At 39.0% G+C, this 16,765-nt stretch overlaps 1 protein-coding gene across 1 annotated transcript in view; it reads right to left on the reverse strand.

Moving 5' to 3' along the window:
- Positions 1 to 16,765, reverse strand: part of Ache-2 (acetylcholinesterase 2) — a 147,859-nt gene that overhangs the window by 13,540 nt on the left and 117,554 nt on the right. The window contains exons 4-5 of the mRNA XM_076776229.1: positions 4,549 to 4,712; positions 819 to 967 (exon numbers count right to left, since the gene is read on the reverse strand). Of these exons, the coding sequence (XP_076632344.1) occupies positions 819 to 967; positions 4,549 to 4,712 (313 nt within the window). The remainder of the gene's footprint in view (positions 1 to 818; positions 968 to 4,548; positions 4,713 to 16,765) is intronic.

The following is a 16,765-nucleotide window of genomic DNA, read 5'->3' on the forward strand; positions in this document are numbered from 1 at the left end:
TTCTAGAGGCCAAAATAAGACGAAAATCAAGAATACCAATTTGTTGATTGAGGCTTCGTTAAAAAGTTATTAACGTGTAAAGTTCCACTCGTTTTGAATTTTTTTCTCGAAAATGCGCAGGATTTCGGGGATATGTATAATGACCAAAAATGATTGTAATTGACCCCCGCAACCAAAAATAATTTTTTCAGAATGATTTGCAAAATTTTTTTTTCGTCTAAAAATTTCAGCACCTAACCGATTTTTTTTCTCGGAAATGGATAGAATTTCGGAGGTATGTGTATTCACCAAAAATGATTACAATTGACTCTCGCAATCGAAAATAATTTTTACAGAACGATTTGAAATTTTTTAATTTAATTGTTAATAACTTTTTAACGAAGCCTCAGTCAAAAAATTGATATTCTTGATTTTCGTCTTATTTTGGCCTCTAAAATCCCCCATTAAAATTTTTCCCAGGGGTGGCCGAACACCCTGTATGTCGATTTTAACGTAGATTCGATAATGTTGGGAAACGTTTACGAGGAATAAATAATGAGAAAGGTGAAACGTGACCGAGCCGAAGGAAGATTCTGAAGGGAATAGGGAGTGAATTTGCGCGAAAGGGGGATGGGAATGAAAAATGCATCAAAGAAGATAGCAACAAGCCACGAGAAATGAACACGAAAAGGGTAAAAGTAGCAGGAATAATTAACGCAGGAAAGAAGTAGCGCATTGGTGGTTCTATGAAAGGACCGTCTCCATAACCAACTAACGAAAAAACGAGAGAGAGGAATTGCGGGACGAGTAAAACGCGTTGAATTAGCGTCCGTACGTACCTAGTATTCCGTGCAGCCTTGGCAGAAACTCGTTCCAGAAGGCACACGACGTAGTGCGCGGACCTTTGCCCAGGCCCGTCCTCTCGGCGTTGAAAATAAAATACTGTGGCTGATCCCTCGAATACGGTGGCCAGTCGGACGTCGGCTTCCTGGAAAAATAATTCATGAGGTAACGGGATATGTCAGACAAGGAGTCGCTACGGCTCCCTAGGAGCAGACACACGGACAATGGAAAACGTGTCGAGAAACAGATTGGATGCAAGAAAGCTATGGACATAGTTAATGCCTTTCCTTGGTTTCACTTCGAAAACATCACGGTTCTTTTCTTTATTTAAAAACGTCCAACGTAATCGAAACCCTTGGAACGACAAAGATTTATTTAACTACTATGACGCTTCGTTAGAAATTAAATAGAGTCATCTAAAATTAATAACTCGATTTCAATGTTTCAAGGGATGGACAATTTTCAGCATTGATTTCAATTTTTTATTTGCCTCATTATAAAAATATTTAGTCAACCGGTTGCTTCGATTTTTGAAATTCAATAGATTTTATAGAAATTTTGATCTTTGAAATTTAATGGAGTCATCTAAAATTAGTAACTCGATTTCAATGTTTCAAGGGATGGACAATTTTCAGCATTGATTTCAATTTTTTATTTGCCTCATTATAAAAATATTTAGTCAACCGGGTACTTCGATTTTTGAAATTCAATAGATTTTATAGAAATTTTGATCTTTGAAATTTAATGGAGTCATCTAAAATTAGTAACTCGATTTCAATGTTTCAAGGGATGGACAATTTTCAGCACCGATCTCAATTTTTTATTTGCCTCACTATAAAAATATTTAGTCAACCGGGTACTTCGATTTTTGAAATTTAATAGATTTCATAGAAATTTTGATCTTTGAAATGTAATGGAGTCATCTAAAATTAGTAACTCGATTTCAATGTTTCAAGGGATGAACAATTTTTAGCATCGATCTCAATTTTTTATTTGCCTCACTATAAAAATATTTAGTCAACCGGGTACTTCGATTTTTGAAATTCAATAGATTTCATGGAAATTTTGATCTTTGAAATGTAATGGAGTCATCTAAAATTAGTAACTCGATTTCAATGTTTCAAGGGATGAACAATTTTTAGCATCGATCTCAATTTTTTATTTGCCTCACTATAAAAATATTTAGTCAACCGGGTACTTCGATTTTTGAAATTCAATAGATTTCATGGAAATTTTGATCTTTGAAATTTAATAGAGTCATCTAAAATTAGTAACTCGATTTCAATGTTTCAAGGGATGGACAATTTTTAGCATCGATCTCAATTTTTTATTTGCCTCATTATAAAAATATTTAGTCAACCGGTTGCTTCGATTTTTGAAATTCAATAGATTTTATAGAAATTTTGATCTTTGAAATTTAATGGAGTCATCTAAAATTAGTAACTCGATTTTAATGTTTCAAGGGATGGACAATTTTCAGCACCGATCTCAATTTTTTATTTGCCTCACTATAAAAATATTTAGTCAACCGGTTACTTCGATTTTTGAAATTCAATAGATTTCATAGAAATTTTGGTCTTTGAAATTTAACGGAGTCATTTAAAATTGGTAATATTCTCTATTTCAAATTTTCAAGGGATGGACAAAAATTTTCAGTACATTTTCCAATAATAAGAAAGAAGCTCAAGAGGTACGAACAAGGATGTGGATTTTTCTGATTTCTCAACACCTTAAAATTTACTTAGGAACGAAAGTGACTAGAGAGTATAATTTTTAAATTCTTGGAAAAGAGGAGCATGGGATGTTGATTTTCCTGTAAATGTCGTTGCTGGATATTCTTTCGTAGATCGTCGGGGGAAAAAATTGTTTCGTCGATAATTAATTTAAGTTGCACACAACGCGTCGCGAGCAGCGTCAGTTATCCAGTCTCGTTTAAAGTTGTTAACAACCCGTGTCGGATAACAAATTAAATCGGCCACTCGACCGATGTTATTAATTATAGAACGAGCATCTGATTTTCGCGATTCACGCTAAGTGCCTGTCAAACACTCGCCGCACTAATTTCGATTCGCTGATCAGTCATCGAGAGGTCATCGGGAGGTCGATCCCGTTTTATTAATTAGCCTGCTCCGAAAAAGGTCATCGTCCTGTCTCGCGAGCTTTTCGTTCGACGACAATTAAATTAGAGTTAAAATCGTAAAAGTGAGCGCAGTTTTCCATCGCTTGTTTTCGTTATGATTTTCATATATTCTCAATTTATTCCCAACTTTTGGGGTTCCCTTTTTTTAAGAAATGATTGCTTTCGTTTGGACTAGTGGTTCGCAAGATTTACAAAATTTTCAAACGATCTAAATTGGAAGATGGTACTTTCACAATTTTATAAATTTTTCTTTTTTCGATGGCTTGGATTTATTCTAGCGTATCTTATAATTTTTATTGACAAGAGCATTCACTATTACTTCTATATTTGTTACTTAGAATATTACTGCCACAACGTCGGTGAGTCTTTGCTTCTTACGAGCGAGTGAAACAGGGCTTAAAATGTAGGGCACGATGAATTGAAATCCCCAGAGCATCAGTCGTCCATTATCGGCTATTTTTATAGAAAAAATAGTGTTTTAAAATTAAAATTTACTCTACAATTATTTTCTTTGAAAAGAAACTCTATTTGAAAGAACGTGATCCATGCTTTCGGAACGATCGAAGGTCAGGATAATTAACATCCATCCTTGAATGCCTTTAAATAATTAACGAACGTTCTACTGATGGACGGAATCACCAGAATAGGTCGCTAACCGTGTCGGGAAAGAAATTGTACCTGACTGATAGATGATATCCGTCCAACGTATGACATATCGAGTTGTTTGTATCGACGTCGATAAATAATTCCTCGCTTTCCGTGTAACCCAAATTGAAAACCCACGCGAATTACCAGCCGTGACGTTAATGTTTAATTGACATGGCCAACTGCACCTTTGCTTGGAATTAATCCGTCGATTGACATCTTGCTGGAAACCGACAACGTCGACGGACGCAACATTCTATTTTTCTATTCTTTCTCCCCCCACTCTCTCCCCGCAATTATTAATTGTCCCCGAATATAAACATCTGTGCCACTTTCGAGATTAAACGTCACTGCTGCGGGTATCACCCGGTGTATTTTTAGCCAGATTGGAGGAATTTTGGGTTCTCCATATCGAGGACGCCCCGGAGCAAGTACAGCTGTGTACAAAAGTTTTAAATGGCTACCTTTTCTTGGTAAATCGGTCGAAATTGTTACGAGATGGCCTCGAAAAAAAACATTCTAGTTGAGTCCTCGAGTTCTACGAGATTTCATTCTAAAATGGATACTATATGTATAATTGACAATTTATCGTGGTATTCTTTTCTAAATTAAATCGAAATTCATCGTGGCCTATCTAGATTTAAGGATTATTATGCGAGTAACGGAATAAGAAATGCGAAATTTCAATTCCTCGCGGAGTTAATTACCTTCAAGCGTCTCAGTCCGTAAAATCGATCGAAACGCGTGCAACGTATTATAAATATCGTCCGATCGATAATTTCATTTCGTTAAGAGGCGAATTCGATCCGTCCTAATATTCTACGCGCTCGTTTTCGATGGTAATCTCTTCCCCCCTAGGAACTTCTTCGACCCCAAGGTCGCGAATCGACTCGAAGGGATAAAAGATTTCAAGGTAAACTCGAATGGACGAGGAAACTTACCCCGAATAGGCGAAGTTGGAGAAGTACCGTATCATCCTGAGGGACAGGTCGCGTTCCTTGTCGGTGTACTGCAAGGACGTGTTTAATGGATGCCCAAACACGTACTCCACCTCGTCACCGTGTATCACGCCCATCCACTCGCCCCACAGGTTGGTGCTCGTCCTCTGAAACACATCGGTTATGTTTGCGTTAAACCTTCGTTCGAATATATTCTCCGGCTGTCGTCGTGCATCACCTCCATTCGCTGACCCCATACATTGACTTTCATCCCACCCAACCTGCCCTTTGACGTAGCATTGCGTCGCTGGGAACCCCAACGAGTCTGACTCGTTCTGAGTTCTTTGCACTCTCTAATATCATGCATTCCTTAAGGTTCTTTTTGAAATTTAAATCCCCTTTCGATTCGTTGTATCGAACATAGTGATTAAGGAAATTTATTTTAAATACAAACGTGTGTTTTTGTAATTCCTTCGATATCAAAGTGAGAGACTTTAATAATTAAAAATTACTCGGTTCGTCCACGTAAATTTCGAAGGGCCAATTTTAAAGGGAGTTTACAAATACAGGTTGTCCCGTAGCATATGACAAAAAATCATATAAACATGTACCCTATCTGACCCCATTTTCAAGTTATAGTAAATTTCTTCTTGAAAACATTGTACTTATTTACCTTCACAATAGGCGTTCAAAGTGACCTCCTTGCATCTAAACATAAGTCTGAAGACGTCCTATAATTGGCTGTCTTACCCTCTCTATTTGTCCAGATATTGTTTATAAGAATAAACCCATACTCATGGTTCACATCTGCTATTTATTGACTAGACAAAGTTTCCATTTTCATACACGATGTATTTCAATAATCTGACACATAGTACTCTAATCTTCACAGGAAGAAGTATTTACAGAATTAAAATACGTGATTGAACGTGAAATACTGGGCCTTGTTCATAAATAGTTGAGTGAAATCAGTCCATCACAGAATTATTCCAACACAGAACTCGCTATAACTTGAAAATGTGGTCAAATATAGAACGCATGTGTAATTGTTTTCTTGTGTAGAATTTATCTCCGAAGTAATAGATTCGTCATAATTTTTACTACGTTCATTTTCATTTTTACACAGACTAGTTTAGACTACTTTCCAACGCAACGTCGACGCAATAAACAATTGTCCCAATAAAAATTTGCTTTGTTCGAGTAGTGTAATATTGTTCTGAACGTTCGAGATCGACGATGCTGTGAACGATACTATATTTGTGCCTGAAAAAAAATGGAATTTCTGCTGACCTACTTAACCGGATGGCTGAACCGGGTGCAGGAGACATAGTAACGACTGGGTCAGGTTCAAGGAAGCGAGCACAATACTTATTATAACTCGAGGCACGCTCGCGGCGCACCAAGGCGCCTACCGGAAGCTGAAATTATTCAAATATGATGGCTGCGCCGAAGAATGCAGTCTTTAGAGGATCAGCGAAGCGTCAGCGACCCATAGAGTCCAAGAGCCATTCAGCTTCGGGACCTGCTACCCGTTATGGTTATCGTCACGAACCAGTTTCTCTCTGTTCCCCCGAGCTGGGAAAATTGCTGCTCGAAACAACCTGAAATTGATGTCCTCGCGACTCTACTTGCTCGTCGATGCACGATCCCGATATCTTCCTTTCTTTTTCCCCAGGAAATATTTGCTTGTGCAGTATTTTGTTCAATAAATTGCATAAAACAAAGGCAATACGAAAAAGTTGCTCGGTTTCTTATTTTTCAGAAGTACAGTTTGAGGTTCGTGTAAATTTGGACAATATTTTTTTTTTTTTTTTGAGACAGTGAAACTATATTTAACGCGTGTGATTAATTAAAAAAAAAAGTAGGCTCAATTTAAAGACTGAAATCACCAATTCCAGTGGTTGATTACTCGTCCCGCGACACCCAGGAAATTCGATCGCCGCGATTACAATTTTCCATCAAGCACGCGCGTATCCGTTACGCACCAATCGTGCCCTCCCCCCAATTAATTTCCAATCTCTCGCAGGCTGCAAACGCCGGTCGTGTCCTGAAATTCATCGAGTCCTGAAAAACTGAGCCACCCTCTAGCTCGAATCTAACCGATCCTCTCAATCGGACGTAACCGACGCGGGGGAGCAATTATCGACCCCCCGATTCGATCGAAATTTACTTCAAACAGTAATTTAAAAATAATCGTTTCAAATAATTTTAATCGATCTCCCATAAATATTCTATTTCAATCAACGTTCTTCCTTCGGTCCATTAATGATAAATTGAAATGCTCATTCGAGGCAATAATTGTTAACAAAACTCTTTTTTGTTTCTCAAATACCGTTCAGAGCATCGAATATAATTGCCAATCTTCCTTTTACGCTCCACCGTGCGACATTATATTTTACAAAGTGAATCAATCGCGTTACAGGAGGGTCGATCGTGCATCGACAAAACACAAAACGTTGAATCGAAGAAACACACCCGCTATCGCTTCTGGGCTTTCGATCTTTCGCAATTTTCCGTTCGCGCTAAAAAGACCAGAGTTTTTTGCGCCCTTGTAATGGCTGGTTCGTTATTTGCCGTGAACGAGATATACTCGATAAGGGTGGACAAATACTGCAGCAGAAATGCGACGTTATTTAAATCCCGGTATTTGCCGTGCGAGCGCAAACTTCCTGTGTTTACAAATGTCCAGGAACGATGTATGACTGTGTTACTTCGCTGATTTTTTTATAATCGGGTGGGGAGCGGTGTGTGTGGGGGTTGGAAGCAATGGCGAAACGAGTTCAACACGAACGAAGAAAAAAAAACAAACACGCGATAAACTGGAGGGAGAGATGTTGTTTTTTCCCACCCGTTTCACGGTTTCCTCGTTAAAGAAAATCTCAGTTTTCCCAACAAACGACGCTTAACGACGACAGACAGAGAATTTCCACCCCCGTTTCCATTTCGCGCTCGATATGAAGTAAATCGTCGTTCGAATTGGCCGGGACTTAAGACGGTCGCCAAAGTTGCCCCGTTCAAAGCGTCGGCAGCCAATCAAGGAGCTTTTGTCTTAGAATTCAATTACGATCGATGCTTCCGGCGTTGACCTTTTCGAGGAATAATAACGCGCCAGGGTGGAACTAATTAAAATCCTTAGGACTCGACGTTCGAGGGTGTTGGTCGTTACTCTTATTCCTAGATAATTTATACAGCTCGATAACAGCTTCTCCGTAAAAAACAGATCTCTCCAGTTTAATTCCCCCCACTTTATTAAAAATTTACAAGTCCTAATACGCTCGTTTCCTGTAATAATTTGAAAAATTATTGATTTTCTGATTTCCTGCCTGTTTACCTATTTCCTTTTGGCTTTATTTGGCAGAACTAAATAGATTCAAACCGAGTCAAACCGGGTTAAACCGAGTTAGATAGACCGTTCGGTGTAGTGAACAGAGAGAAACTAATTCCACCGGTTTATATTAGAAGCAAGTTTGTTTAAATTCGTCCAAACCGGTTTGAACAGGTCGAGAGTGAAAGTAAATCTGTTTAAATTCGTTCCACTCGTATCGAACACGCGCAAAACTGGTTTAAACCGGTACAAACTGGAATCAAGCTTGCGCAAATCTTTCCAAACTCCACCGAGCGGCGTTGAAATTGGTTCAAACCAACTTGGACCGGTCGAGAATGGAAGTAAGTCTGTTTAAATTCGTTCTACTTTTACCAAACACACACGAAACTGGTTCCAACCGGTTTATATTAGAACTAAGTTTATTTAAATTCGATCAAACCAACTTGAACCGGTCGAGAGTGGAAGTAATTCTGTTTAAACTCGTTCCACTCGTACCGAACACGCATGAAACTGATTCCAATCGATCTAAACTGGAATCAAGCTGGCACAAATCTTTCCAAACTTCATCGAGCGGCGTGAAACATGTTCAAACCGTTGTAGTTCGACCGGGTACCGAAAAAAAAAACGTAAAAGAGCATAATCAGTCGAACGAAACTCGATACCAGTGCTGTTAATTCAATCTCTGCGAATATCATTTATTTCGCGACGACGTTCTATTGAAAATTGACGGAAGGGGGGTGGGAAGAGGATTGGGAACGACGCGTTCATAGTATTCCAGCGGAGGTCGCCTTATCAACGGGGCCATTTATTGATTCAGTTCTTTGGGTGTATTCTTAAACTCCACTCGAATCCGTCGAAAATAACTGTGAAGCCTCTGTATAATACGACGTACCGACGAATGTATAAGGACACGTCTGTGAAAAGCGACGCAATCGGATCGGATGGCCGAAACCGGAGCAGCCTCGGTTAAATTTATTTCAATCAAACCCGAGGTCGAACGAAATTATCGCCGCTCCCGTAATTGACGCTAACAGGAGGGGGCGGGCGTTTTATAAAAATATAGCTTCGACTGCGCTAACCAGTCCGAAAGAAGATGGCCGTAGGTAATCGTGACGTCAACGATGGACTTTTATTTCGCGAGCACCGTGACGCTCACTTTTTATCGATCTTTCGCACGCCGAGGCAGACTTTGGCCAAACGCAATCAAATTACGTTTCCTTACGAGGAGAGACGTGGAATAAAATATGAATTACTGTGAAAAAAAAAGGAACTCTGGAAACTTACGCAGGAACGAAAACTACTTGTAAGAGTTAAAAATCGTTATTAGAGATAGAGTTAAGATTGTATTAGCATTGTACCTTATGGATGGAGCTTGTAATTTATTTATATTATCAGAAATAGCAAGCTTTAATTTTAGCAGCAATTTTCCCCATCGAGTCGGTCCGCTGTTTATTTTTAAAAGCCGGAGCGACGAGTTGAAAAATTAAACAGCGATTTGGAATAGATCGACGTCTTTATTCACCAAACATGGCTGAAACTTGCCAGCGGTACCAGTGAATCATTCACCTTGAATTAAGAACGCTTCAGGATCCGGAGGGAAATGCAATTCAGTTTCCAACTTTCGAGAATAAGTTGGTTCCGTGTTTAATTCGCGGTCGACGCGAAATGGATTAATTTTACACATCGCGCGCGGCATATTGTTTAACTTTCGCGTCGAGTTCCGTAATGTGTGCGAACACGTGGACGTTCAGCGGTCGCGTTTAAACGGGCAAACGTCTCCCCGTGGAATTAATCTCGCTCGGTGTCTCTTTTCTTTACGCGAAAACGATTGAAAATTTGGAAAATCATCGACGTCGAACCCGACTTTCTGCATCGAACTCTTTCCTATTGTTTCTATAGAATCAGTAGACAGTGATATGATTAACTTTTAATAAATAAAAAATAAAATAAAGTTACTGTCATTTACCAGGTAAAATGGAAAGAATTGTTTTAAATTCACCCTGTCTGCGGGGAAAACTTTTGAATTACATAATTATAAAAATTAAAGCGATAGATATTTGAAGAAATGTATGATGCAATGGAAGTAAATGTTCATTCATTCTCTTATAGAAAACCACGGGTAAAATTTTATTAGAAATTACGAATGGGCCATTTTGATCAGTTCGGTAGTTCCAGTGTTAAAATCCTTAATAATTCCGGAATCGAATCTCGATGAACTTGGAGACAGGGGTGTTTCCGTGGGAAAGAAAGGAAAATGATTGGAGATTAAGAAAGTTTGTTAAGAATGTCCGTGACGCCGAAGAATTGGATCCAAAAGCATCGTTCAAGGTGTCCAGCCGCGAAGGATAGTCGTAACCCAGTCGGATTTATCAAATCCCATCCCTTCTTTCAGCAAAGAAGAAGCATCGCGTTTTCAATTGACCGCATTCCGGCGGGGTTAAATAAATTCTTTCCCCGACGTTTCGTAAATGATCGCGCCGCCAAGTTTTAAGCCGCGTCTGAAAAAGTTGGATTACTCGCGACCACCCCCGCGAAACCCGCCCCCTTACAACACTTCACAAAGAAGGAAGTTGGCGAACATCCTTCCGTGGAACTTGATGCGGGAGAACGTTAAAGTTGAAAGTGCGATTTTTCCCAGGGAAGCCCAAACGAAGGGGAAACATCGTTATTTATCGCTCGCAGCTTCTTCATCCGTTCTCAAACTTGGACAGTCTTAGATCGGACAATATTCGACGATAATTTTGTTACTTAATAATTTAAATTATTACACAATATGTGACGAGTATTTTTTCGATATTGTCGAGAGTTAGTTGACGGCATTTATCGTTTAAAGTCAATTTATAAGCTGTGATTGGGGCATATTTGAATTTACTGAAGTAGCATGCTTTGATTGTTTTGGGTTCTTTAACAATCTGATAAAATTCGTTTCCGTAGAACCTATCTGCCAAGAATACTTCAGAATTACTGACTAATACATTTCGTAGCATCTATGAACTGTTACCATTAATGTGAAATGATTCACTGAATGTGTTGAATGATTTACTATGGGTAAACACGAGATGGATGTTGATGAGCTATGTTGTCATTTCTGCCATGAGCATCGTATACAAATGTTGAATTAGTAGACTGAAATAGACGTTCGGAAGCCCATGTGAGCATTAATTTTATGAAAATAGATGCAATAAACGTTTATGATGTATGCAGTGTGTTTCGAGATGTGTTTTTATAAAAAGTATGCAAAACATGTGCCATCTGCAAAATAAAAACTATATTTTCAAGGACCTCTAGCGATGAAACAATCTTCTATTTACGTTTCACTGTTTCATCCATTTTCTAGAAACATATGCATTTGCATAAACATCCACAGTCTAATAATTACTTTATAGAACTCTATACCATCGCGAATAATATTCTGAGACTCGAGAAACATTTTCATTTTATATACAAGATCGACCCAAATTTTTGGGCGATATTTTAGTTTTCTTTCGTCGAACAAAAATCGTACGATAATCGTTTAAAACGCAAAACGACTTCTTCATCTGTTCTCAAATTTGGACACAGTTTTGGATCAGGCAATATTTGACGATAATTGCTCTATAAAAAAATTCTGACTCGAGAAACATTTTCATTTTATACAGGGTGTTCGGCCATCCCTGGGAAAAATTTTAATGGGAGATTCTAGAAGCCAAAATAAGTCGAAAATCAAGAATAACAATTTCTTGACTAAGCCCTCGTTAAAAAGTTATTAACAATTAAATTAAAAAATTTCAAATTGTTCTGGAAAAATTATTCTCGGTTGCGGGGGTCAATTGCAATCATTTTCGGTGAATAGACATACCCCCGAAATCCTGGGCATTTTTGAGAAAAAAATTCAGTACTGGTGAAACTTTAAACGTTAATAACTTTTTAACGAAGCCTCCATCGACAAATCGGTATTCTTGATTTTCGTTTTATTTCGGCCTCTAGAATCCCCTATTAAAATTTTTCCCAGGAGTGTATATACCAGACCGACCAAAATTTTCGATGAGACATTTTGGTTTCCTTTCGACGAATCAAAAACGCACGATGGTCGTTTGAAACGCGAAACGGTGGCAAACACCGTCCTACTGGAACAATTTCTGTCCCACTTCGTTCCTGTTCCTCGATAATTGGCGGGAGACTTGGTGTCTCGGCTTTTAATTGAATCCGGTCGTCGTAACAAAGCCACAGGCGGGCTGCTCCAATTTATCTGATCGTCAACCGCCCCTGGACCCTCGAATCGTGCATTTCTTTTTCCCCTCCATCCGTCCTCCTCCGTGTTTGAAAAATAATTGGGAGCGTGAATAAACTCCCGGCCGTTTCGCCGATTCATTAAGGAGTGAATCGTCCGGCCGGTGCTGTCCGATTGTGCAAAGGAATTAATGGAAACGAGATCCTGGACGGTCCGAGGAGAGAGGGGAGGGGGTCTCAGTTAGCGCTTCCACCGAGGGCTGAAAGCTTCTTTTCACCCTCGTGCTCGCCTTTGGATCCTTTCATGCCGACGAAAAACACGCGAGATTCATTATCGACCAAGGTTGATCGCGTTTCATGATTTTTCGCCGGGCGAACGAATGAGGGCCATTCATTCCACATCAAAACGTGGATGGAAAAAGAAGGGTGCACGGCACGGAGGGTGTTGGATCGTCGAGAATGTTACGGATGGTACGTCGGGGAAAGCATCGGTTGAAAGGAAACGCCGCGAAAAAGATGTTACTTAGCCCCGGATGCCGAGTGTCCCGGTTATACGCGATTAAATGTTGCATTCAGAGAGGGTTGTCCTTGAGGAAGAAAAGGGACCAAAACGGGGTTAATTCCTGCGGAATTGCACCTTTTTGCGGTGGATTCAACGTTTCTCTCGGTCCATGACCAAATAAAACAACCGTCGCCGGATGAAAACTCGAGGACCACGAAGTCGGACGAATTTTATACCCCCCGAATAACGAATTAAAATTTTAGACTTCATTTCCCGGTTCGTGGGTTCTTTCACAGCGAGGAACTTTTACGAAGTGTAGACTTTTGGTCGTTTGTGAAAATATTGGCGATGTCTGATGTATGGCTGAGTTGTTTCACTTGCTAGTTACCTTGAAAAATTTAAATCGTTACTAACTAGGACATCAGAGCTCTTATTTAAAGGAAACATCAAATTTACTATAATCGAATTACTCAAATTTATATTTCACATAAATTATTTACTGTAAGTGGTATAGCTCAATATGTCAGAAATTCGTGCAAAAATTCGAATTTTTACAAATTATACACTTTTGGGCAATCGTCTACAAAAGTATTGGCGATGTCAGATTTATGGCTGAGTTGTATCACTTACTGATTACCTTAAAAAATTTAAATCGTTACTAACTGCGACATCAGAGCTCTTATACAAGGAAAACATCAAATTTGCTATAATCCAACTATCCAAATTTATATTTTGTATTAATTACTTCCATTAAGTAGTATAGCTCAATTATACGTCAGGCATCGCGAATATAATTAAATGAGAACCAATAATTCATAATTAGCGTTGAAACAGACAGCGAGAAAATTTATTTAGGATCGACGTGATGCAAAAAACGCAAAATGGCGAATTTAGAGGAATCTCGAGTGCCGTGGGCTCGGTTTTGTTTGCCCGAAATACATAAATCCGGATGGTAATGATGTTTTAAGAGGACCCCGGGCATCGTGGGGAATTTTCAATCGCTGGGCAATTTCTGGGTCAGACGGAAAAATGTGTACCATGCCACGTTAATAGAGTATACCTTGGAAAATTGCCAAGTTAATTAAGAGACACCGTTCGATACACGTTTATTAAGCCAACGTAACGAAATTCCGATCGACTATCGAGTTCCGTTGGGCATTATCGATCGTCATATCATTACGCTCGCCCCTGGGCTTCCCTCTGGACGATCCTCGACCCCACCTCTCCATCTCGTTGCCTTTGTAATTTTAAGGATCGTTAAAATTAACGACGTTTACTGAACACGGAAGGCTGTCATAATGGCAGTAGCGCGTTCACAGTTTCCTCTTTTCGCGAGAAAAGCTTTTTCCTTCTCACGGCTGGGAATTTAAGCGTACCAAACCTACGGTCGCATCCTCGTTTTTCACCCACCATGTGAGGGCTATTGTTTCCACCTACCGGTATCCCTACTCTGGACAGGTTTTTTCAACGATTTTTAACGTTATTAGCAACGGGACCAAACGCAACGTTTCAATTTCGTCGTTCGAAGCTCCTAAATTCGGTCAAGTTTGATCGACGATGAACGATTAATGATTCTCCAATTGGGTAACATTCCCAAATAATTGATGTATTTTAGAATCTCCATTTTCACCTGGACCACGCTCTTGGAATTCAATCAAGTTTCCTTCGATATTTTCATTTCTTATTATTTCATTCATTAATCATCTATCTGTTTACACAATCATGAATCTACTCACTGATTATCGAGTCTTATAAATTAAAACAAATTCTCTTTCGTGCCCACTCCTTATACACACAAATTTGTACAAAATTAAATACTATATGTTTGAAAAATTACATTAAATCGTACGTCAAGGGGTTAATCAATAGTCACACGTCTCGCGATTATTTTTTAATCAAAAATCGTTACGTTTAAATTTATTTTGTTAACTCATATCGCGCTTCGTATAAATTCTGTCATAAAGAAAAGTATCGCGTATAGAAAACGAACTTCGAACGTGTACAGCGCCCAGAAAAATTGTTCAATTACGATGTTTCCGTTCTCGGAGGCGTGAAACGATGGTCGGTCGGAGTACACGGCAAACATCGTGCGTTTTCATCGGGTTTCATTAGTTTTGGCGAATTGAAACGCTGCCTTTGGAATTCACCGCGAACTTTCCGGACAAGCCGATATATTCGTGTTCGTGTTTCGCGTTCGTAAATGAACCCCGAATTGGGATATTCGTAGCGCGCGGCGAGAGTGACGACTTCTCGCCTAATGAACACAGAACCGCATTTCCAGAAATTTCAGGGGTTATAGCTGGTCGAGGAACCACGAGGAACGAAACTAACGAAGTCGTATGTTCGCTCCTCGATATCCTCGGAATCGATTCTTGACAGACTAAAATCTGAAAACCCAGTTTCGAATGAATCGCCGATCGAAGAATCGCCCGGAGAGAAACGAGATCTTGTTACTTGTTCCAACGAAAAAACAGAGTTCACTGGGTCCAAGGTTAGGGGCGGACGCTGAGTCGATTTCCGTGTCTCGCTGGACGGAAGTTCTAAGTAGAACGATAATTGCCCTGGGTCCTGAAATCCCGGTAAGTGGACAGCGCGATCCGGTTTCGAGGAGAATGGAACTTAACGGTGTCGTTCGTCGGCAAAAACTGAACCTGGAGTAACGAGTGTTCGCTCAGAGGAAGACAAACGGGATCAAGGAGACGCGAGAGTGGTGCTAAACCTAAGCCCAGCCCCGAGGAATGAGTTTTCTCTATAGCGTCGGCGTAGTTGGCATCGGGTAACGGGCGGCAGGGCCTCGTTCTTTTTAATTAAGAGTTCCGGGAAACAACAATATGGCCGCCCAAGGGACCGAAAACGACGCACGCTGGGCCAAAACGCCGGATCTCTTCGAACAGGAAGCTTGATAATTTCAGTTTACGATTTATAAACACGAGAAAAAGGAATTAACATCATTTTTAAGCGATCGTTTCAAAGTATTCTTAAATCAGCCATTTTAGGATCTATGTCGATGAGAAAAAATTATTTACAAATTATTTACATCCAGCAAAGAACTTGGATGCGCCATCTAACACAATGCAACGATATTATTGTTTTAAAGCGATTATACAGGGTGTTCGGCCATCTCTGGGAAAAATTTTAACAGAAGATTCTAGAAGCCAAAATAAGACGAAAATCAAGAATACTAATTTGTTGATCGAGGCTTCATTGAAAAGTTATTAATGTTCACACAGTTTCGAATTTGTCTCACCAAAAATGATTGTAATTGACCCCTGAAACTAAAAATTAATTTTTCCAGAACGATTTCGAATTTTTTAATTTTGACGATAAAGTTCACCTTCCTGAATTTTTTTCTCGAAACTGCGTAGGATTTCGGGGGTATGTCTATTCACCAAAAATAATTATATTTGACCCCCGCAACTGAAAATAATTTTTTTAGATCGATTCGAAAATTTTTTTTTTCGTCGAAAAATTTAGGCACCTACCCCCTGTCGATTTTTCTTAAAAATTAGTTTTTCATTTTTAATAATTTTGTTTGACGCCCTACAGAAAAGTTGTTTAATACTTTTTTGTAGGTACTCGTAAGCTCTACTGCAGGAAAAAGTTTCATTGAAATATATTCACTATTGTAGGAATTATGGCTGTTTGAAAATTGGACTATTTTTCTGGGGTTTTTCTCATTTTTCAGAGCCAAGGATCAACTTTTCGAATATTTTTTGCGATGTGTAAATATTCCCCATCAAAATACGCGTAGTTTGCTTTTTTAAACATTAAAATCGTCCAATCCGTTCAAAAGTTATGACGTTTTAAAGATTCGCATGAAAATTCGGGCAAACATTTCTGGCCAGAAATTATATTTTAGGTAAAGAATTTTTTTCTCAAAACTGAGTAGGATTTCGGGGGTATGTCTGTTGACCAAAAATGATTGCAATTGGTTCCCGGAACCGAAAATAATTTTTTTAGAATTAATTAAAAATTTTTTTTTTCGTCGAAAAATTTAGGCACCTACCCCCTGTCGATTTTTCTTAAAAATTCCTTTTTCATTTTTAGTAATTTTATTTGACGCCCTACAGAAAAGTTGTCTAATACTTTTTTGTAGGTACCCATAAGCTCTACTTCAGAAAAAAGTTTCATTGAAATATATTCACTATTGTAGGAATTATGGCTGTTTGAAAATTGGACTATTT

The sequence above is a fragment of the Colletes latitarsis genome, chromosome 10, assembly GCF_051014445.1.
Source record: "Colletes latitarsis isolate SP2378_abdomen chromosome 10, iyColLati1, whole genome shotgun sequence".
NCBI lineage: Eukaryota > Metazoa > Arthropoda > Insecta > Hymenoptera > Colletidae > Colletes > Colletes latitarsis.